Source organism: Girardinichthys multiradiatus, chromosome 9 (genome assembly GCF_021462225.1).
Source record: "Girardinichthys multiradiatus isolate DD_20200921_A chromosome 9, DD_fGirMul_XY1, whole genome shotgun sequence".
Classification (NCBI taxonomy): domain Eukaryota; kingdom Metazoa; phylum Chordata; class Actinopteri; order Cyprinodontiformes; family Goodeidae; genus Girardinichthys; species Girardinichthys multiradiatus.
The window spans coordinates 22,727,059-22,749,346 of record NC_061802.1 but is presented as its reverse complement, the minus strand read 5'-3'; the positions used below and the strand labels follow the sequence as shown (position 1 = coordinate 22,749,346).

General features: G+C 37.9%; 1 protein-coding gene across 2 annotated transcripts in view; it reads left to right on the top strand.

The window, feature by feature from the left end:
• Positions 1 to 22,288, top strand: part of negr1 (neuronal growth regulator 1) — a 234,616-nt gene that overhangs the window by 115,970 nt on the left and 96,358 nt on the right. For both annotated transcript variants that reach the window (XM_047375287.1, XM_047375288.1), the window contains exon 3: positions 7,614 to 7,739. In XM_047375287.1, the coding sequence (XP_047231243.1) occupies positions 7,614 to 7,739 (126 nt within the window). The remainder of the gene's footprint in view (positions 1 to 7,613; positions 7,740 to 22,288) is intronic.

The following is a 22,288-nucleotide window of genomic DNA, read 5'->3' as shown; positions in this document are numbered from 1 at the left end:
TAACTTAATGACATTTACAACATAACAGATAAACAATTTTCAGCTATTTGGGGTGATAACAGTAATGATTGGGAAATTTCTTTGTAAGCACTTACACACAGAGAACAGAGCACTGAAAAGTAACATCTGCAGTAAACTGATTTTTCTCAGCAGTATGCGTTGAGTTTGGAAATAATTTATATTATGAAGCTGTTCAGAATTGGCTCCAACATGCTTTCTAGCTGATTCAGTTAGATGTTGACAGCTTTAAGCACGAGTGTTCCCATATGACATTAAAAGCAATCTTGAGGGATTAGGTCATGGTAACCTGCTCTACATGCAAATAAACACACATCCATGTCACACAGTGTGCTAACACCTGAGCTATAAATATTTCATCTGCAGGGCAGGTGAAATTAGAGATGTATGTTTTAAGGCAAAAAAAAGGAATGTTGAAATTTACCTGTACATATTTGGAAATTCCCAACACAGGTTAGGCAAACTCAACATGATTCATTTTCTTCAAACATCTTCATAAGAAGCAATGGAGAATATTTTCTCCATTGAGTGAGGTCACTATTTAACCTAACAGACACAATATCAGAGAAAGAAAAGTGAATCAACTGATTTGTGACCTCACAGACTGGGTCAGTGTTCATTGGGCAATCAATGATTAAATGTGTGTCTTTTGCGTGAAATAAAAATGTTGATTTTAACAATGTGAGAAAACCTATGTGACAATCCGTTGTCCTTATGTGTTTCACAGGAAGTTTTACTTTCAGACTTCTAATGTAATGCAAATGAATGTGCCTCAAATCTACTTTGCGAGATGGTCTGAGCATCTTCAATTACTCTCAAGTGCGATTACACCTGTACTTAGTGCAGTTTATGTGTAGACGGGTTCCTCAGGAACGACATCAGTCAAGTTCCTGTTCTACAAACTCAATAAAGTCTACTATGTCTAGCATCCATTATATGGGTAACCAAGATTGTGTTTTGTCTTAGCAATAATTCAGAAACTAGACATTCAATTTGTACTTTTTCTTTTCATGAGGATTTCAACAGATTCGGAATATGTTCTCTCTGGATTTAATGTAAAAAGTACTCATTCTTTAGCTCTTCTTTGTTTAAAAAGACATTTTAAAGTGTCTTCAAAAGCAGAAAATGTATTTTATAAGATTGTCTCATATTGTAAAAGTTGCGAACATTTGTAGTTTTTGATGAATAACTTCCTCTACAGTTTTTTTTTAAATAAACCCCTGATCTGTTTGAATCTGAACTAAATCTAACAAATGTATGCCATATAACTAAATCTGTTTTCAAGCAATTATTTTTTTTAAATAACCTGTATTTGGCCAAGCAGCAGTGCTACAGTTGCTCTAATGTGAAAAACTCAGCATTCTTCATCTAAATCTTTGAAAAGCTCCCAGTCCTCGCCTAAAGGCAGATAGGATCAGTAGACAGCCAACATTTTCAATTTTTGCTATCAGACACTGAGGAGATGTGTCAACACTGGGGTCCCTCTGCAAGTAAACACAGGACTCTGACAACCAATAACCTAGATTCAACATCACCTCTGGTTCTCTCCCACTGTAGGTCCTCCATGTTAATCTAATTTAGATCCAGATCTGTTGATCAAAACTGACTCCTACATTCCCCATATGACAGAAAACTTGAGTGTCACTCATGTCATTCTAGGTAATATTTTAGTGCGACAGTCCGTGAATCAGCTTGTCTACTTGGTAAAAGTTCCACTTATGGGTGTAGAAGCTTTTAATACTATCATGTACTGAGAAGGGCTGTCAGCTATTGGTTTTTGCAATATGATTAAAGCACCCAAGTTTATTTTAGGTGGGAAAGACTGATGTTTTTAACAAAAAATGTTAGACATTTCAAATGTGTGGCCTTATTTATGTAGTTGAAAGCAGATCTTTACATAAACTGAACGAAAAGATAACCTTTATCTCCTCACTGTCAATAACCATTTCCTTGTTTAAAACTGCTACGATTACCAAAATTATTCCTATTTGCAAAATGCCAGAATCATGAGAAAGGTCATTTTCTGGAGATTTTTCTTTTTTGCTTTTTTCCAACTTCAGAAATTTACAGACTTTTCCTTAGTATTTGGTAGTTTAACTGTATGATTTGGGTCTAACATTTTGGGGTCTCCTTCCACAAAGTCCACACAATAGTTTGCTGAAGGTTTGGCCCAATTCCTATTGACAGAAGTGCTGTTACCAAGTCTGGTTTCTAGAACACCTTGTTTGCACACACCGTTTCAGTTCTGCTGATGAGTTTTCTGTGTGACTGACATCAGAGTTTTGTGACGGCCACCCTAAGACACTGACTTTGCTGTCCCTAAGCCACTTTGCAACTAATTTGTTGGTTTGCTTAAGGTCATTGTCCATTTTGAAAATTCATTCCTGCCTAGACCTTACCTTCACGGCTGACATCTAGAGATGTTGCTTTAATGGTGTCACACATTGTTCTCTCTCATCATAATTCCATCCATTTTGTGAAGTGCACCAGTCCGTCCTGCAGCAGAAGCAGATTAATACTGCCAACACTTTTCTTTATAGTTGGGATGGTGTTCTCAGACTTGCAACCTTTCTTCTTTTTCCTCCAAATGTAACAATAGTCACTTCAATATTTGTTTCATCAAACTACAGGACATGTCTCCAGGAAGTAAGGTCTTTGTCCCTGAGTACATTTGAGAACTAAAATCTTGCTCTTTCAGTTGCTTTTGGAGTAAAGGCTTCTTCCTCTCTGAGTGGCCTTTAGCTCATGTTCACTGTTGACTCTTTTACAAGCTTCAGCAAGCGTTCTCAAAAGGTGCTTTTGTTCTATATATGGTTGATTCACACATTTGGTGCAACAATGTGACACCTTCAGACATCTAAAGATTGAACCCAAGGATAAATCAGACTTATGGAGGTCTACAATGCTCTTCCTGATGTCTTAGCTGATTTCTTTAGATTTTGTCATGTTGTCACACAAGGAAGAAGCGTATTTGAGTGGTTGCCTTAAAATACTGTACGTCCCCAGGTGTGTCTCCATTTAACTCAAATGTTGTGAATTGACATATCACAAGCTTACAAAACTAACTATGACTTCATTATCTTGGATTTTTCCAAATTGTTTAAAGGCATTGAAATATTTATAAACTATTGTCACCTAAATGCAGATTGGTATTTAGGTGACCTAAACAGGAAAAGTTTGGTATGATTAATTGTCACTCATTGAGAAAAACAAGGTTATGTGTCTTTTTATACAGTATACATGAATATCTGGCTTCAGCTGTAAAAGTGCTACTTTCAATGTTAAATAAGCTAATAAAATTAAATTGTGTTTTTGATTATTTCTTTTTAAAACATTTTTTGTACTTTAAAATCTTATTTTCTTCTTGAAGATGTTGCCTGTTACTGTACTATCTAGGCCATGTTCTTTTACTCAGTTTAATAAATAGAAGCTAATTCAACAAAAACAGAGTTAAATGACAAAATAAAACAACTATATGATGGTGAAAAATGTTGCTGGACTAAAGAGGAACTGCAGAAAATGTTGAATCAACTTTTCCTTTGTTGTTTTTTTAAAGGCAGGCATCAGGCAGGATCACGGAGTAGAATAGTTGGACCCAGATGGCTGAGAATCCATTACTGTATAGCACAGTCCACTGCAGAAACGCTCCCTCTGAGATACAAATCTTGCAGATTAAAATAGTGGCTCATAAGTCCATGTATGTGTGTGTGTGGGTGTGTTTATGTGCGTCACTGTGCACATGGCCCTGCATGTGTGTTCAGTGAAATGTGTTTAAATGCCTTTGTGGGTGGCTGCTTGTGTGCCTCTGTGTTCTCAGCAGCCTAAATACCGAAGCTTTTAACAGGAAAGGTCCAAGAGGATTTAAGTGGCCTAAAACTTGCCAAATTTGATTATAAGTGATGTCCAGTAGGGATTGCTGATGAGCTGCCCTGTATGAAAAAGAATTCACTAAATGTACACCTAAAATGCTGACTGGTTTTAGATGTGGGCCAATTTTCTTGGTGTAAAGAGTTCTGCTTTAGTTATCAAAAGTAATTTCAGAGACAGTATGACCAGTAAGATGAGCCAAATCACCCTTTTCCATTTATTCAACATTTATTTTAAGTACTTGTTACAAATTTATACCAAACTACAGACAGATATACACACTTTTGACATTTGTTTTTTAGCCTTTGGACATATAAAAATTGTTTCTAACTGGTCTGTTTTTTTAGATTTGTTTTTTATAAAAACGCTAGTAAAGAGCAGCTTGAAATGGGTTTGTTAAATCAAGCGGATAAAGTAACAACCTAAATGCTGAAGGGCTCAGAGGGCAGTTGGTTGTTAAATTAAAAAGCAGAAACTTGAGAATTGGTTCACAAATCTGATCCAAATTCACAGGATGACAGCAGAGGAAAACAATCGAGCCGTAAGACATTGTCAAATCTGTCAAACAACAAAGGGAGGCATTATAATATATACTGGGTAAGCAAACATTGGTTTACAACAAGTTTGGATTAATTGGCTAACTGAGAACTGGAGTTTGACAAAAGCAGGAAGTAAAACTAACTAAAACAAATCACAAGGGAAAACATTATAAACATGAAAACATTATAAATCCAACACCAGTCTGACTAAATCTGGACACATAAGAGCCAAAGAAGAGCCAAAAAAAAATTTAAAAAAAGGAATGGCTTGATATTGTCATTGTTTTAGAAATGGGTTTGACCCACATGCAGTAACTCGCTCAGGAAACAGGAGAAAGGTTAATAAGTTTCTTGAGACTGGGGCATGAAATGGAGACTGGATTCCGGGACCGGGAGCTACTGGACTGTTTGGAAGGAGGACAGGTAAGTTATTAACTGGGAGATGAACCCTGATTGTAATGAGAAAATTATTTGCGTTTAAAGCTTGTCTTGGAGCCAGGGAACGAACTGTAACAGAATCCAGGGTCTTGGCATAAAATTTGCCATCTAGGTTTTAAGCAGAGTAAACTGCAGGCAGCAGAGACAGAGTCTCAGATCCTACCTCTTGAAGCTCTTTAACAGAATGTCAAGAGTGTGCGTAGCAGTAATCAAAGCAAAAGGTGGCTACTTTGAAAAACCTAGAATATAAGACATATTTTCAGTTGTTTCACACGTTTTTGTTCCGTATATAATTCATAATGTGTTAATTCATAGTTTTGATGCCTTCAGTGTGAAGCTACAATATTCATAGTCATGAAAATAAAGATAACGGTTTGAATGAGAAGGTGTGTCCAAACCTTTGGTCTGTACTGTATGTATTTTTTTAAGTGCACCGGAAATGTACTATAAAATTCTGTGCTTTCTGGTGTAGTGTAAGGCTTTCACTGTCATGTACAGGGGTATCTTAATAAATTAGAATCTCATCAGAAACTCAATTTATTTCAGTAATTCTAGTGTCAAACTGTCAAAATAATTACATTGAATAAATGAAGTGTCATGATTCTGTTGCTTGCTAATCAAATGCTTCAAATTTAGATTTTCTATCTCACCCATCTCACTTATCTTCTATCTTACTCCTCTCATTGAAATAAAATCCAATGGCCAACTGGTCGCAAAACCATACGTCATCAGTACGGTTGACCAGCGTAGTCTGCCTGCTCTTATTGCACATCAGCTCGTGGGGCTGTGAACAGCTCTCTTGATGAATCAGCGGCGTATCAGAGGAGGGATGACGTCTACCCCATCACCTCATCGTTTCTTTCATAAAACACATGGAGCCTGTAAAAAGCCGCCTAATCCCGCTTTGAAGTCTTATTAGTGAAGTTTTGTTGTTTGCTGGCTACTGTAAAGTCAGAATATTACACCATGATAGTGTCTATCACAATATCACCCCAGCAATTTCCTCTGTTAGAAATCCTATCTTTTATTTTGTAATATTCTAATTTTCTAAAAAATTGACTTGTAAATTTTTCTAATCTGTAACATTTAATCCTTGAAACGCCAAAACTAATCTCAATTATTCAGTTGAATAACTTAAATAAATTGTCTTATCAAAGATATTTTAATTTATGGAGATGCAACCGTAAATGTAGCACTAATCTATACGATTTTAGGAGAGGATTCTCAGCTGCTTTATGTACACTGTGTGATGAATTATGAGGCAAATGTAAGAAGAAAGATTTTAAAGCAGGGTTTGAATCACTTTGCTACAGTTTTCATGTCTGTCTGGATTGAATGACAGAAGGAGAAGAAGTAACATTTGATATAAAATCAGATGTATCAATAAAGTGTTAGAAACGTAACAGTATGTAGGAAACACAGCCATGCCTCAACTCTGTTGGATCTGCTATCTGTCTTCCTGTCCTACATAATAGCTATCGTGCTCTCACACATGTCCACTCTCACATAATGAAATTTGGCAGAAATCTAATAGGGAAGATTTGTGTTAGGTAGTATTGGCGTAATTTACACAGTGCCATTCCAGCTATTCAGTCAGAGTTCACTCCTCCACCTTGATAATCAGACACTTTCTGCTTCCACCATGGCTATCACATAATCTCACACCGTGTGTGTGCGTGTCTTTATAAACAGCATTTACAAGTTCATCATCCCATCTGTGGCATTAATGCTAACAGGATCCCACTTGGTTGGGGATCAAAGCAGGAAGTATATAATCCCAACACAAGAATGTACACAATAGCATTATGAATTTGGATTTAGCTTGATTTACTAAATAAGCTTATTTAATATTATAAGGAGGTAATTTCTTAAGTGGTAAAATAGGGGGTTATAATTGATTGATGAGGGCAAAATAAAAACAGCTTCACCCTACAGAAGATTTTTACCAAGATGCCATAGATTTACTAAATCTTAAGCTGCTCTCGCACTATCTATCTTGCTATGTATGCTGGTGTATAAATATGTGTTACCCAGGTATAAACATCAGGAAATGAAGGCTGTGTATTTTAATGGTGCATGTGTATTGGGATTGAAAATGTGGAAATCAAAGTGGTCAGTTGAATTACTTAGTTGTTTTTTTTTCTCTTGGAGTGCACCAAAGTGGTGAAATAAAAATTGAATAAATTGATCTAAAAGTAAGTGAAGGTGTCAGTTTCACTTTCAAGCATCTGGCATGCTGAGATGAGTGAATCTTAATCAGCAAAAAAACAGCATAGCTTAGTGGGAGATTACGTAATGCTATTATTGGTTCATTGTTAAAATATTTAAGTCACATTTGCATTTGCAGCAGTGATGCACAGAATGACATGGTGTGTGAGAGCTACGACATTCATGCCATACAGACATGTCCGACAAATCCTTGCCAGCCTAGCTTATCTGGTAATAAAACTGTTTATGTTACATTGTCAAATTTGTTGTAAGGTGATGCCTTCCTACACTACTGAAACAAAAGGCAGGTACACAACAGTGTGAAAGGTGTATTAGTGTGAAAATCTCTTGCGATGTGTGAACTGATGAGGGGACAGTTAAGCTGTAAGTATATTTGCTTTCTCCAAGCAGAAACACAAGTCATGTCCTGCTCCGACCTCTTTCCTTTGCAGTCTTGCATACAGATGAGATTGCTGCCTAATTGAGAGGTTGCCATTTAAAAATCTAATCTTGTTCTGTCTTCCTCTTTGTTTTGTCTTGTAGTTCCGCCTAAGATATATGACATTTCCTCTGACATCACAGTAAATGAGGGCAGCAATGTGTCGCTTATCTGCACAGCCACTGGGAAACCTGAGCCAACCATTGCCTGGAGACACATAACCCCATTAGGTGAGTTTGCTCCCCCTTTCACATATGCCGATGGATGGATGGATGGATGGATGGACGGACGGACGGATGAGAGTGTAAATGAAAAATGTTTCTTGAAGAGGATTTTGTTACTATAAATCAAACATTTGTATGAGCACAGGGTAGTTTAAGTTTGATATGCTTTCTAAAATGTAAATGTTAATTAAGTGTGCTTTTTATCTTTATTAATATAATCACTGGACACGCACACCTAATTCTTTAAATCCTGAATCTTTGCTTTGAAAACTCATTCCAAAGGGTAACCATTTCTCCAAATCCCCCACCCAGTTACTTCTAGTCCTTCCTCATTTTCATATTAATGGATTAAAGCATGCAGTGCTTATCTGATAGCTGTGAGGATGACTGCATTTATCTTATGGCTGTCAAATCCCCCCCTCTCTGGCGCGTTGGCCCTGATTGCGTTAGGGGAGTTTTCAAAAGATGATCAAAAGAGCCATCCTCAGAGTCCAAGTGGCAGTCACTCATTCTACTTTGAAGTGTCCACACTTTGAAGTTTGCCAAGGAAGAAAATGATATGCTGGTCAAATGAAAGGGCCCACGACAAAATGTAATCACAGAGTGTATCCCAGTACATCAGAAGAGAAGCCCTTTGCCATAGGCTGTCTGAATCAGCTGAAGTAAGGGTGATTTGTCTAAAAGACCTGATACAACTGGAAGGTTGTAATAGGCTAATTACCTATCCATGAAATACCGTTAACTCTTGAATATGCAAAACAGGCTGCCCCACCCGGTGTTCATGAATGCAGTGTGAATATGCAATCACAGTATAGGTAAAATATAGATTTATTATAGTTGCTAATGATCAAACAATAATAGACCTTGAGTGAACTAAAGTGAACTGAGAAACTAAATGCATTTAGTCCATAATTACTAGTAATTACTTTCAAGGCCCAGGACACGCTGGAGGGACTATGTCTCTCGGCTGGCCTGGGAACACCTTGGGCTCCCCCCGGAGGAGCTGGAGGAGGTGTCTGGGGAGAGGGACGTCTGGGCGTCTCTGCTGAGTTTGCTGCCCCCACGACCCGGTCCCGGATAAGCGGAAGACGACGAGTACGAGTACTTTCAAGGTTTGAATGGATTTCTAGTATCATGAATAGATTCATAAAATCAGAAAGATTAGCATCTCTGAGAGCTACAACCTGCACACTCTTCAATCAAATTGCTGAATTCCTACATCATTATCCTTCAGCTCTGCAGAAGCCTGGTACCAAGCCATTCAGGTTTCTTGGAGAAGGGATGCATTTAGTTAGAGGATAGTAGTAGCCCTTGGGAACTGGACCTGGTATGTGCAGTATTTTGTTGATCTTGTTAATCTAAGGAATCGGTTTCACCTAACTGTTGAATTATTTTCTCCACCCAGCAAAAACACTTCTCACTGTGTTTGCGGTAGAGCAGCTAAAAGAAAACTCATTCAGTTTTAAGACATCAAAGGGAAGTGCTTAAAAAGCAGGACAGCATTTTTTTGTATGTTCAGTCCATGATTCACGATTTGCTGGAGTCACACTAAAATATATTACAAACTGAATTATTAATGAGTCAGAATGAAACAGAGAGGGAAGATGCTAGTGGTAACCTAGCACTTTAGGGGTGGGCTCTGTAAGATGCAACTGTATATGTTGAGCCAGGTGTATCTTTAGAAGCATAATAAAAAGCTACATCTGTTAAAGATGACAAGTTGTCAGAACATTATAATAGCTTTCTCAACCGAGTTACCCCATGGTTGGGGCAGAATGTTTAGGCTAAAGAAACTTCAATTAGGATAAAATATTCTCTTAGCATGGAAATTCAATCTGTCTATATGAGTGATCTGATAATATATTTCTGTAAATAAACTGGTGAATTATTCTTGGAACCCCTGGTACATTGCATGGTTTGTGACTTCCAGACAAGCATTCCTATGTGCAGACAAACACCACTGGTAAAAACAAGGGGAATTTGGTATTGGTGTGGTGTTTTCTAAGCTTTTGAAATCACTGAGAGCTCTTTACTTGAGCATTTGACTATTTTCAAGAGCCAATTTTCTGTTGTAGATGGAGAATAAGGTCGGGGATAAAATGATGAGATAAAAAAGATATTTAGCTAAACTGAACTCCAGTTACTTCAAAAATACATTTCACTAAGCTACCAAAACAAACATCTTTATAACTGGTGATGTGCCACTAGAAATGCAACAATCTGGATTTTCTAGGCTTTCTGCTATAAGGGGACATTAATTATTTGTTTAAGTTTGTGTCACAGGTTACACTGTGTGTGAGAGAGGAGTCTCCTTAAAACAAACTTTTACTATTACTTCAAAAGGATTACGGAAGTCTGTGGAACCTCTGGAAATGACTGTGCAAAGAAGGATTCGTCATCAAATTAAGAATATTACACACCACCCTGAACATCTTCTTCATCAGACTGTAGTACTGCAGCAGAGTGTTTTCAGTCAGATGCTTCTTCGGATCCCCTGTAATACTGAACTCTATAGGAGATCCTTCCTGCCCCCAGCTATCAGCATCCCCAACCCTTTGAAGAAGCCTGTACAAAAAGAGTTTCAACAACATTTAATTTCCCTTTGGGATTAATAAAGTATTTTTGAATTGAACTGAATTCAATTTAGTATCCTATATTAGCAGCTAACAAATGAAAAGCAGTCTTTCTGTGTATTACTTAGAGAATGTAGATCTTTAACTTTTAGATTTCCAGAAACCCACCACTTTGCTGTAATACATTCAGCCTTCCTGGTGTCTGCTGAAGTCTCTAGCTCTACTTCAGCCTGAAAAGGTGAATTTATATGAATGGTCAGTTTGAGGCAATGCTGCAAAGTCAATGCAAGCAATTGCCCACTGTTGCTACATGCTCATACAGGAGGAGTGAATGCTGCAGGTCAATGACTCGATGCAATCTGCTGGGTTTCCTTAGATATTACATTTTAACCAATTTGAATAATAAACTGAGCTTGACTGCATCATTTGATAACTAGGTAACTAGGATCAGTTGGAATGTACTGTATGTGCTTGACTTTTTTGTTTTTTGGTAAAGTGCTTTGAGAATTGGCACTATGTTAATGAACTGAATTGAATTAATTGCAGACATGTCTGAAATATAGAAAACTATTTCATTTTAAATCGTTTCTTACATCCCCACATCGCCGCTCACTTAATTTTAAACACTGATGCATCTTTCTTAATGACATCTGACCATGTTTGCGTAACTCTGGCCTCCATGACTTAGCCACAAGAGTACTTGTGGCACTCGGATCATGGAACACATGACACTTTTTCATCTCACCTAGAATATGGTGTATCATTACAGGTCATTTTCTTTTATCTTAAAAACTTTAAAAAATAGTCTAATTTTCAAAGTACAAAAATAAAATTACTCATCTTAAACCCTAAACAAAATAAAAAATAGAAAGAAAAAAATAATTTCTTTTAATTGTGGCGCAGCATGTCTGGTCAGAGGGAGGCCGGAAACATTAGTGCTCCCTGATAGAGCTCTTGTTGTTTTTTGATGTGTGATTTACTGTAATAGCAGGAAAGTAGGACAACAACATTGTTAAGGTCTTTGAAATTTAAACAATAATGACTGTGCTACATAAACAGAACCCATTTACTAAATAGTAAACTATACAGAAAGTTTGTTTTTCTTCATCTTTATCCAGTGGACAGTCCATTCTTTGGAGTGAGGTTAAGCAGGTGCAATGGCTGCAAAGTGGAAAACATGTCTTCCTGGCAGGTTTGATGTTTTCAGCCTCAGTCTCTTCAACAATCAACCATTTTTGTGTGTGGGGGGAGGGACTGTTTTGCACTGTAAATAGCTCCATTGCAGCAGTTAGTGAAGTTTGACAGGATGATAAATTGCCCTGACTGAGTGTCAGGTTCTTTTTCCCACTCCGACTGTTTTGTGTTTGCATTTTTCACTCTCTCGCCTTCCTGCCAACCACCAAACTGCCAGCTAATAATAAACTTTGTGCATCCTGTGAAGTGTGCCCATAAACTGTTTATGGAGACAATAATTTGGCATAGTATCTGTGCATGCAGAAATTGGATGCATGTTTCTTGATTACAGAAAAGCAAAGTGAAGTAAGTGCTTAAAGTATGCAGGTTGTTTTGCATAAGTGAAGGAATGGTATGTCTGTCCTTTAGTTGTAGAAATAAACATTGCTTATTGTCGCTCAAATTAGCTGAATAAAGTTTCTTTTTGACAGTTAACTCTCTGGGAATTTTGAAAGACTTGTGAATAATAACAGAGCTTTGTGTTTGCAAAACAAGTTAAAGTTGTCCTGTAAATGTTTTACCTTTCTTAAATTTGTGGACTGACTTCCAATGCTGTGTCACAGTTGCAATTTAAACTAACAAATAAATACTGGAATCAAGGTAATGATGTTTTTTGCAACTGTTACACATGATTTAAATCAAGTTATACGGGTAAACAAAATGCAAACCTAAAGGGAAAATATCATTAGTCAAATTAGACTTTATTAATCACAGAATCCGTTCTGGTTTTGTACTCCCTTGCCTGACTTTCAAGGTAATGTCAATGTATGGAGCATAGTGCTGTCTGCTCTCCGCTCCTTCATAGTTCACTGAAAGGGGGGGTGAAATAGCCTTCAACATGGTCTATTTCAGTCTGGTTCGGTTATGTGGGGGGAAATTGCTTTGATAAGCCTTTCCCATTGAGATTTGAATTCATGGGATAGAGGTGTGACCTTTGAAAAGGCTGACTAGAATGCTTGAGTTTGATGTTTCATTTTTTTTTTTCGTGTGACAGAATTCAGCTTGGGCACAAGTTTCTCTTCCTTTTCAGTCACAATACATTTATTAATACCATACATGTCTCATTTTATATTTATGGATGTGCCAGAGTCAATAACACTCTAAGAAAGCAGGCATCACTATAGCAACTTATTGTATGTGCTCCATCTAACATACAACTGGATACAATGAAAGCTGATGGCGATGAACTACACCTCTGTGATGCATCATATCATTTAGGAACCGCTAGGATTTCAGTGCAGCTGTTCTGTCGGTGTTAAAAATATTTTGCAACTGCAAATAAATTAGGTCTGAAATGATAATTAGTGAGGGAGATTTTCTTTGTCCCCAAGACCGGTCTGAATCATTTTATGTGGATGATCTGCTAATACTAAGTCTCAGTCTGATACTTCCATGTAAACAGATCCACATGTTACACTGTTAACTACATTATTATTACATTATTGACACCTCAAGACATCTCCAATGCAAAAGAAAATATTTTATTATTTTAGCATTATATGTTAGTGAATTAAAAACTTAATCTTCTTTTTTTTAACTCCCAATGTTAAAATATGGTTTAAGTTCTTATTCTTTTATTTTCTTTTACAAAAGTCAACATACCTGAAATCTAATCACATTAACAATGCTCCATGAACCTTCCCTTTTTAAGGGTTTTGTGGCACTACTGGCTTTTATTCATCAGTAGCGTAACAGAACAAAGTGCAAAAAAAGAAGGGAAAGACAGGCCACGAATAGCCTATGGCTCGGAATCGAACCGGAGACATCTATGTTGAAGACTGTAGCCTCGGCATGTGGAGGTCCAGCTCCACCACTGATTCATGGGGTGCCCCGAACCTTCCCTTTTTTTAAACTAAACAATATTAGCTAAATAAAAAATATATTGACCTTTTTTTGTTTTCTGTAAACTTTTAAAATACCATTAACATAAAACACGCAAGACCATGACAAAATAATATATATAAGAGGAAAAGAACAAAAGAAACAGATCTGGTCAGGACATCTGAATTGAGTCTAATAATGTCTTATATTAGTATTTGGGTACCCCCTTTTTTTTTTTTTACAAATGATCCAAATCGCCAAGATATACATTAACAAAAGGACTAAAACAAGACATAACTAAACAAAAAGTAAATAAATAAAGATGACAGAAATGAAAAAAAATGAATATGGCTTTACATTTTCTGCTACAGCCAGTCTGTTTTATCTTAGCGACTGTGAGCATCTCATTCAGCCACATCCTAAAACAAGGCAGTGATAGAGATTTGAAATTAACAGCAACCATGTCTGCTTTAAGAATCTGCCTTTGGAGTACCTGTCCTGTTAGCTCAACCAAATTTTGCTACATACCAGTATAAACAATACTGGACGCATATTGTAACAAACACAGATTTTCTTTATAGACAATCACAATTGCACACACTTCGACAATGAAGAGGTAATACTTTAATATAAATAATAAAGACTCTGCATGTATTAATTAATGGTGCACCAATCGATCAGCCAATTTTCTGTTAAACTGTTCTGAATACTGAACAAAATATGATTTCTGTTCGCTCTTTTACTGAATGTATCAAAATTGAGAGCTCCAGCTTTTGTGGGTGCAAATACTTTAACAAGAGACATGCCTTGTGTTGCTCTTTACGTTGAGCTTTGGAAAATTCATGTAAAGGTTTGGGACATATGCTTTGATGTTTAAATGGGGTCACTTGTAACCCTATATTTTATGTAGGATTCATGATTACCTCTCCTATCAAGGAAACTGCAGGACAATGTTTCTTTCGTGGTCAGTGTTTATTACCTTTAGCTGTTGAAAATATAAAACGTTTACCAAAATGTGTGTGTGGTGTGTGATGTGTGTGTGTGTGTGTGTGTGTGTGTGTGTGTGTGTGTGTGTGTGTGTGTGTGTTTTACGGTCCTGGGAAAGAAAATCAGTATGGGCCAAAGCAGAGATTGTCTGGTGAGACCTGAGAAAAACCACAAATCAGCATATGTTAGAAGCCCAAATTATTGCATCCTGCCTGTTTAGTCCTTAGGGGTTTTAAAGCAATTTCTGCCTGAAATTACATAACTTAAATAAATCAAGTATAGCTCCACAGGTATAAGGTCTACATGCAAACTTTTGATACCTGTGTAAAGGTAAGACATAATGGAATATTTTTCAAGTGGAACCACTATTGTATCTTTTATTATGTCTGATTTATTTGTGATTAAACAAATTTAAAAATACATTTTTCAGCCTCGCCAAACATTTTTTCTAAATGAACATTGCCAAACACCATTAAAATCTTTTGGATATCCTAGTAGAAGTCCCATGATGTATTACCCATCATCCTGGCTATAACTGCAACAAATTTGAACTGAATCAGTTGAAGCATATTTGTTCCACAAAGGTTTGAGTGCAATGTACCAGGCGGAGCTACGATTTCGGCACAATTTAGCCAAATGTGTGAAAATTGTGCTGAATGTGTTTTTCATCTCATAAAAGGGAATCTGGTCAAATAAAACTGCTGATTTCCATTCTAGGACTTCTTCTGCATATAACATAGCCTTTGGTCATGACATTTACCCTGTATATAATCAAACTTACAATTGTGCAGAGGATTAAATTAATGTAATAGAAAGTAATTTCATTGAATTGTATGCTTTTATCTCCAACTGGAGAAAAATAAAGGAATAAACACTGAAAACATTTTTTTTTAAATGTGCAAAAACAAGTATCGATAAAAACTATATAAACAAATGTGCAAAAAACAACCATCAATAAAAATTTTATAAACAAACATGCAAGAACAATTAGCAATAAAGACTATATAAGCAAACTTGGTGACCACAGACATTTCTTGCCAGCTGGCATTGTCCTTATCAATAGCTTGTATTATTGATTATGTTCCGGATGGTGCTTGCACTAAAAAACAGCTTCAACCTGGTCAGCTGTGACCATGATTTTGTGGTGTCAAGTCTAGGTCCTGCAGGATGCCTCTGGGTAAATGTAGGAGCTTGTGACTCAATGTCAGGCTCACCTGGAGACTGCCACTTGTCGTCTTTGTTATCACCAGGTCTAGAGGTAGCCTGACTCAAGACTTGTTTATCTCTATTTGTTGGCTTGGAAAAGCTGCTCCTTTTTCTATCGACTGAAGCTACCTTGTGTTTAATGGCCCTTGAGGCACTACGTAGCTAACGGGCAGGTGGTTCATACTCCTCATCTTCTTCGTTTTCTACACAATCATCACTGCAGAAACAGAAAGATATATGCTGAAGACTAACTTTATCTAACTGACACGTCCCCACATAGGGGGGATTCTCTAGTTTGTGAAAAACAAATTTTGTTAATTGCCTTGTAAACATTAAAGTCTCCTCTTGAGAGGGATTTTAAAACATCTGGCACTATTTGACAGACTTTTAGAGCCAGCGAAAAACGGGCATCCCTCCGCTGTTCTGTAAGAAATGTAGATTTTTTTCTATTTAATGCAATACGCTAATTGTATCACTAGGTGTCATTGTTGTTTATGTAAGGTAGGAACATTCCTTCACATAATGGGCTTTATAGTTGGAACTGTGGAACTGCTGATACAACCTTTTACTAAGCAATGAACACTTTATGTGATTAGATAAACATATCCGGATTTATTCAACTTTTCTAAAAGAGGAACAATCATCATTGAAGTGGCTGGGTACGTTTAAGTGTAGTGTTTGCCTTCAGTTTTGTACATTTATCTGCATTAATTGTTCATATACTGTTTAGATCTTTATTAGCCCATCACCTAAACTGCATCATGCTCATTAGGCTTTGTGCTGTAGCTGTTAATGAGCTTTTACTACATTTAACAAAATCTGAGAAAAACTGGGTGTAAAGCAGGCATTCGGTACATTTCCCTACTAATGTTAAGGAGGATTACTACAGTGTTCAACTGATTATGTCTATCAGTATTGTTGACATCTAGAATGTTAATTGAAAGGAAACATTTTCTTTTAAAAAATCCTGAATATTTTTGAAAATATTGTTTAAGGAATCAATAAAACAAATATTTGCTACAAAGCTTGCTTTGTAGGTTTTAGGTTTGTTTTGTTGTTTTGGGTTGTTTTTTTTTCAATTACACACAGCATAATCAAGTGCCTGAAAATGTGTTTCCCTGCCCAAGGGGCATTTGGCTAAATGTATAAACACACAAAGTACGAGGCAGGTAATCCTGCAGGTTGCAAAAGTGAATGCACTACCAATCAGACATGACGTAAGGCTCCTTTGACCCAGTTACCCTGTCTGGAGTTTAGCAACCTAAGATTGACAGCCAGGGTGCAAGAATGGGTTTATGTATCAAAGAAGACTAACAGCCTGTTTGTCAGCAGGCCCTCTGCAAAGTGTGATTTCACCCCTACATTTGGCCCACACCTTAAGTCGGGGCCAGAAGGCAACAGTGTACAATGGAGCAGCGTGGGCTGTACTTCGTTTTCAAAAGTTAAAAGGATAAATTGATGTAGAAAATGCTGCTCTATGCTATAACGGAATTTCAGCAATGCCTGCCCTATCTGTGCACTGCAGCCCTGGAGGAAGTGTACCCCTCAGCTCCTCTACACAATGTGGAAAATTGCTTACTGCAACAGAACTTAGGCACTCATTGGCACTGAATACAGAATTAACCTTGCTATGATTTCTTTAATTTGTTGCAAGTGACATGTCCCTCTGGTGAGTGGGGCCTCTGTCAGTTCCTCAGATATCTCCTGGCATGGTCTCACACAAAGCTGTTGTACTCCCTTGGTGGTTTCATGTTACAGCAAGTTAGTTTCTTTTTCTTCTTTTATTATCCTTTAGAACACCATATTATTAACAATCTTTTGATTACAGTAATATAAATGTTTAGGATGCTGTATATAATGATCTTCAAACAATGTATCAAGGACAGGATTCTTGTTTAATAGATTTGACCTTTGCAGTGCACCCATCCTTCTGCAATCAATAGGAGTACCATTTGCAGCATGAACAGGAAGATGCAACCAGATCCGGCGTTGAAATTATGTTACTTTCATGCATTAGAGAATGGCTGCAATCTAATGAGCCTTTTTTTAAATGACATTCATTGCTTTTGTTCCAGAGTGGTCTGTAATTATGTTTAATATTTCCTTCAGATGAAATATCATCTAACGAAAAACCTCAATAGCATTTCATAATCCAAAACTTGCGACATGCATTGGGAAAACAGCCTGTTGGCAGAGTATCATTATGCTACGAAAACACTGGAGAAAAGAACCAGTTAAGACCTCTTTAGTTCAAAACATTTGTTTTTCATATGTGTGAACTAAGTGTCCCAAATATTAGATTTAGGTCCTAATCAGTGCCTTAATATTTGATCAGTATCAGAGTGCTTGACTAAACTCAAATCCACATAGCTGTTTTTGTTGTACTGTTGAGGATTTTATCTCAACTCTACCCCCCACAGTTCATTTGTCTACAATTTGCAAAGACAGTTCTTAAAAATGACTTTTTTGTGTTCATGGATATTCTAGGCTATATTCTAGGCTGCGATTGCCATTCTAAAACTCTTACGACTCCTGTTTCAGCTCAAGTTGAGTTAAAAAATGAAGCAAATCAGCAAGGTTAAACTTAAATTCATGCAGTGGGAAAGCATATGCGGTGACTATGGTGATACTCTTATCTGCTTCTAAAATTGCGCTGATATAATCAGCTTATCTCTGTAATGGCCAAGGTAGTCCACCATGATCAGCATAAATTTGCCTTGAATGTTGCCAACACCTGTTGAACGGGCAATTTAGCACAGGTGCAGCTGCTTTTTGTAAAATGGTGATAGGATAAATAAACATGACCCTGCCCACCTCTTAGGAGAGCAGAGCAGAGCAAAAACTTTGATCAAATCTGCCTTTTTCATTAAAATAAACTCTTTCTCCATATGTTGAATGGTGTTTATCAGGCATTGATTACTCTACATGTGCCTGCCATATGAGACTGTTTTCCCCCTACTGGCTCACAAGGAATTCATTGTGTTTTCTACGGAGTGGAAATACGTTCTTGTGGCTGCCAATGAAAACCAAAGCATTTGATTCAGCCATTTGGCAAACTGTATTGGGAGCAACAAGAATAGTTGCCCACATGGGTCAGCGCTTTTGATTTTATTGCCCTAGTAAAAGACACACACAATGGCTTTCTACATCCTGAGTATCATAGTTTCGCACTGCAGTGAAAAACACTGGTGCTGTGCATCAGGGGCAGTGTTCAGGTCAGCCATGCAGTGCAATTATTTAGTGAAGTTACTCAGCATGTGTTTGTGTTGTTAAAGTTTTTTTTTTTTTAGTTTGACGATAAATAGTTTGTAAACTCCTATCAGGACACGTATTACAGAGTACTTATAGAAAATAAAAATTCAAAAGCATATTCCAATGCTGTGTATGTGCTGATCTTTGGCACTCTATCCTCTCTAAAAGCCAAAGAGTAATCACTAATGTTACGCAGTAATCTGTAAAAGCAGAGTATTTATGCATTTATTAAAATGAATATATTGGATTTTACTTTAATGTGTAGTAGGCATGATAATATCCCTCACACATGCCAGTTACTGTAGGAAAGCATTTTACTCTACCCAGCTGAAGTAGGAACACTATTCCTTGAAACACTGTTACTTACACCTATAACAGAAAAGAATACAAATTTGTTAATAGACCCTTCACAGGCAAATACTTTACAGTGTAGTAATGCTTTTGTCAATAGTCCAAAGCTGCATTTTGATTGTGCAACCCCCCTAAAAAAGATTTCCCTGTAACACTATTTTACCCCGAGTGTTTCTGGTGTGCTTTTCCACTATGGGGTCCAGAAGAGTGCCTGACGCCGGGCGGGTAACTACCTATAATCCAGGACTTCAGGACCAACATCTTGTTCAGTCTTTGAGTGTGTGGGAGAAAGGCTCCTGTTGTGAAAACAAAACACCTTTATTTTCAGCAACAGAACTATCACAGATAATTCTGTCACAGCGACCTTGTAACTTATAAAGTCAGTACAAACTCCAAGCTGTAAATGTAGCAAGGTTTTAAAGACATTTTCACTGATGTACACCTACTGTTTTTATCAAACATATTTAATTATCAGACAAATATAACCAGAAGGAAATTTAAGAAGTAGTTCTCTAAATGATGATTTAATTCATTTAAGGGAAATGCTATCCAAAACAATCTGACCCTATGTGATAATTGCCCACTTAATAAAATAACAATGATAATAATAATACTGGTTGTACGACCCTTCTCTGCAGCAATTACAGGGGTTTGGAGTAACTGGCAACTTTTACATTTGCAGTTGTTTTACAGTGCTGTAGAGAAATCTTGGTCCACTCTTCTTTGCAAAATTGTTTAAGTTTGGTCACATTACAGGGTTTACAAGCATGAACAGTCGGTATAAGATCTTGCCATAACAGCTAAATCAGATTTCAGTCTGAACTACTGGTGTGTTTCGGATGATAAAAAAAAAGCTGAAACACAAGGAATTTGGAAGGGGGCCTATGTTTTTTTGTTTTTATTTTATTGAATTATTTTAAACACTGTACAGACATGCGGCATTAGTGCTATGTTGGATAACTTCAAATATGTAGTGTTCGATGTGGTTTTTTCTTGTGTCTCAAAACATAAACAGTATGAAACCCTTAACTTTTGATTCAAGGAGGGTTACTTTCTCTACAGAAAGCTGTGGAGGTGGTAATGATTTATAATCTATTCCAGGTAAAATTAACAATAAATGTGAACTGTATACGAAATAAAAAAATTTGGCAAAAACATATTGCTGAAAAATTCAACAAGATTAAGCCTTATTGATTTAAGATTGGCTTTGCAGCAAGAAGATCCTTGGTTCGACTCCCGGCTGGGTGACTTTCTGCATGGAGTTTGTATGTTCTCCCCTTGTGCACGTGGTTTCTCTCTGGGTACGCCGGCTTCCTCCCACAGTCCAAAAACACGACTGTTAAGTTAATTGGTCTCTCTAAATTGCCCTTAGGTATGAATCAGAATCAGCTTTATTGCCAAGTTTGTACATACAAACAAGGAATTTGACTCCGGTACACTTTGCTCTTTGGTTTTGTTTTTGCATTACAGAATCAGGGTTTTGTTTTTGCATTACAGAATACACATATTTACAATGTACAATATACACATATCTAATAAAAAAGGTGCATTTGCAACATCTGTATGCTGTTGTTCTGTACTTTATTGAATGTTCAACAGAGAAACAGCCTGGGGGAGGAAACTGTCTCTGTGGCGGCTGGTTTTAGTAAACAATGCTCTGTAGCAACGGCCTGAAGGTAAAGCTCTGAACAGTTTATGTGCAGGGTGTGTGGGGTCTGCAGAGATTTTAGCAGCTCTTTTCCTGACCCTAGACCTGTATAAGTCCTGGATGGAGGGAAGGTCAGCCCTGATTATTCTCTCTCCTTTCCTGATTATTCGTTGCAGTCTGCACCTGTCCTGTTTTGTGGATGAGCCAAACCACACTGAGATGGATGAAGAGAGGACAGATTGAATGATGGCAGCGTAGAAGATGACCAGCAGCTCCTGTGGAAGGTTGAACTTCTTGAGTTGCGTCAGGAAGTGCAGTCTCTGCTGGGCCTTCCTTCGAACAGTGTCTATGTGTGAAGACCATCTCAGGTCCTCAGAGATGGTGGTTCCTAAGAACCTGAAGTGGTCCACGGCCGATACAGTGTTGTTGAGGATGGTGAGGGGGGTGTATGGGGGTGGTGTTCTCCGAAAGTCCACCACCATTGCCACAGTCTTGAGTGGGTTGAGTTCAAGGTAGTTCTGACCGCACCAGTGTACCAGCCGATCCACCTCCTGTCTGTATGCAGACTCATCACCGTCCTGGATCAGTCCAATGACGCTGGTGTCATCTGCAAACTTAAGGAGTTTCACGGACAAGTCCGCTGAGGTGCAGTCATTTGTGTACAGAGAGAAGAGGAGTGGGGATAGAACACATCCCTGGGGGGCACCAGTACTTATTGATCTGGATTAGGAGAAGATGCTCCTCAGTCTCACCTGCTGCTGTCGGTCCATCAGGAAGCTGTTGATCCACTGACAAGTGGAGGCTGGGACGTTGAGCTGGGTGAGCTTCTGGTGGAGGATGTCTGGTATGATAGTGTTGAAGGCCGAGCTGAAGTCTACAAACAGGTTCCTGCTGTACGTCCCTGGACGGTTGAGGTGTTGCAGGATGAAGTGTAGACCTAAGTTAACAGCATCATCTGCCGACCTGTTTGCTCAGTAAGCAAATTGCAGGGGGTCCAGCAGGGGTCCTGTGATGTCTTTCAGGTGCTTCAACAACAGCCGCTCAAAAGATTTCATGACCACAGACGTCAGGGCTACAGGCCTGTACAACCCTAGGATGGTGGGCTTCTTGGGAACCGGGATGATGGTGGATCGTTTGAGGCAGGAGGGGACCTCACATGTCTCCAGTGACTTGTTGAAGATCCTTGTGAAGATCGGAGCGCGTTGATTTGCACAGGCTTTCAGGCATGATGGGGAGACGTTATCAGGTCCTCCAGCTTTCTTTGTTTGTGCACCCATTGTTTGTGAATGGGTGTGTGCATAGTTGTTTGTCCTGTGTGTCTCTGTGTTGCTCTGCGATGGACTCACGACCTGTCCAGGTTGTACCCTGCCTCTCGCCCTATAGACTGCTGGAGATAGGCACCAGCTCCCCCGTGACTCAGTATGGAAGAAGCGGGTACAGATATGGATGAATGGATAGATGATATAAGGTTGTGTGCACAAACA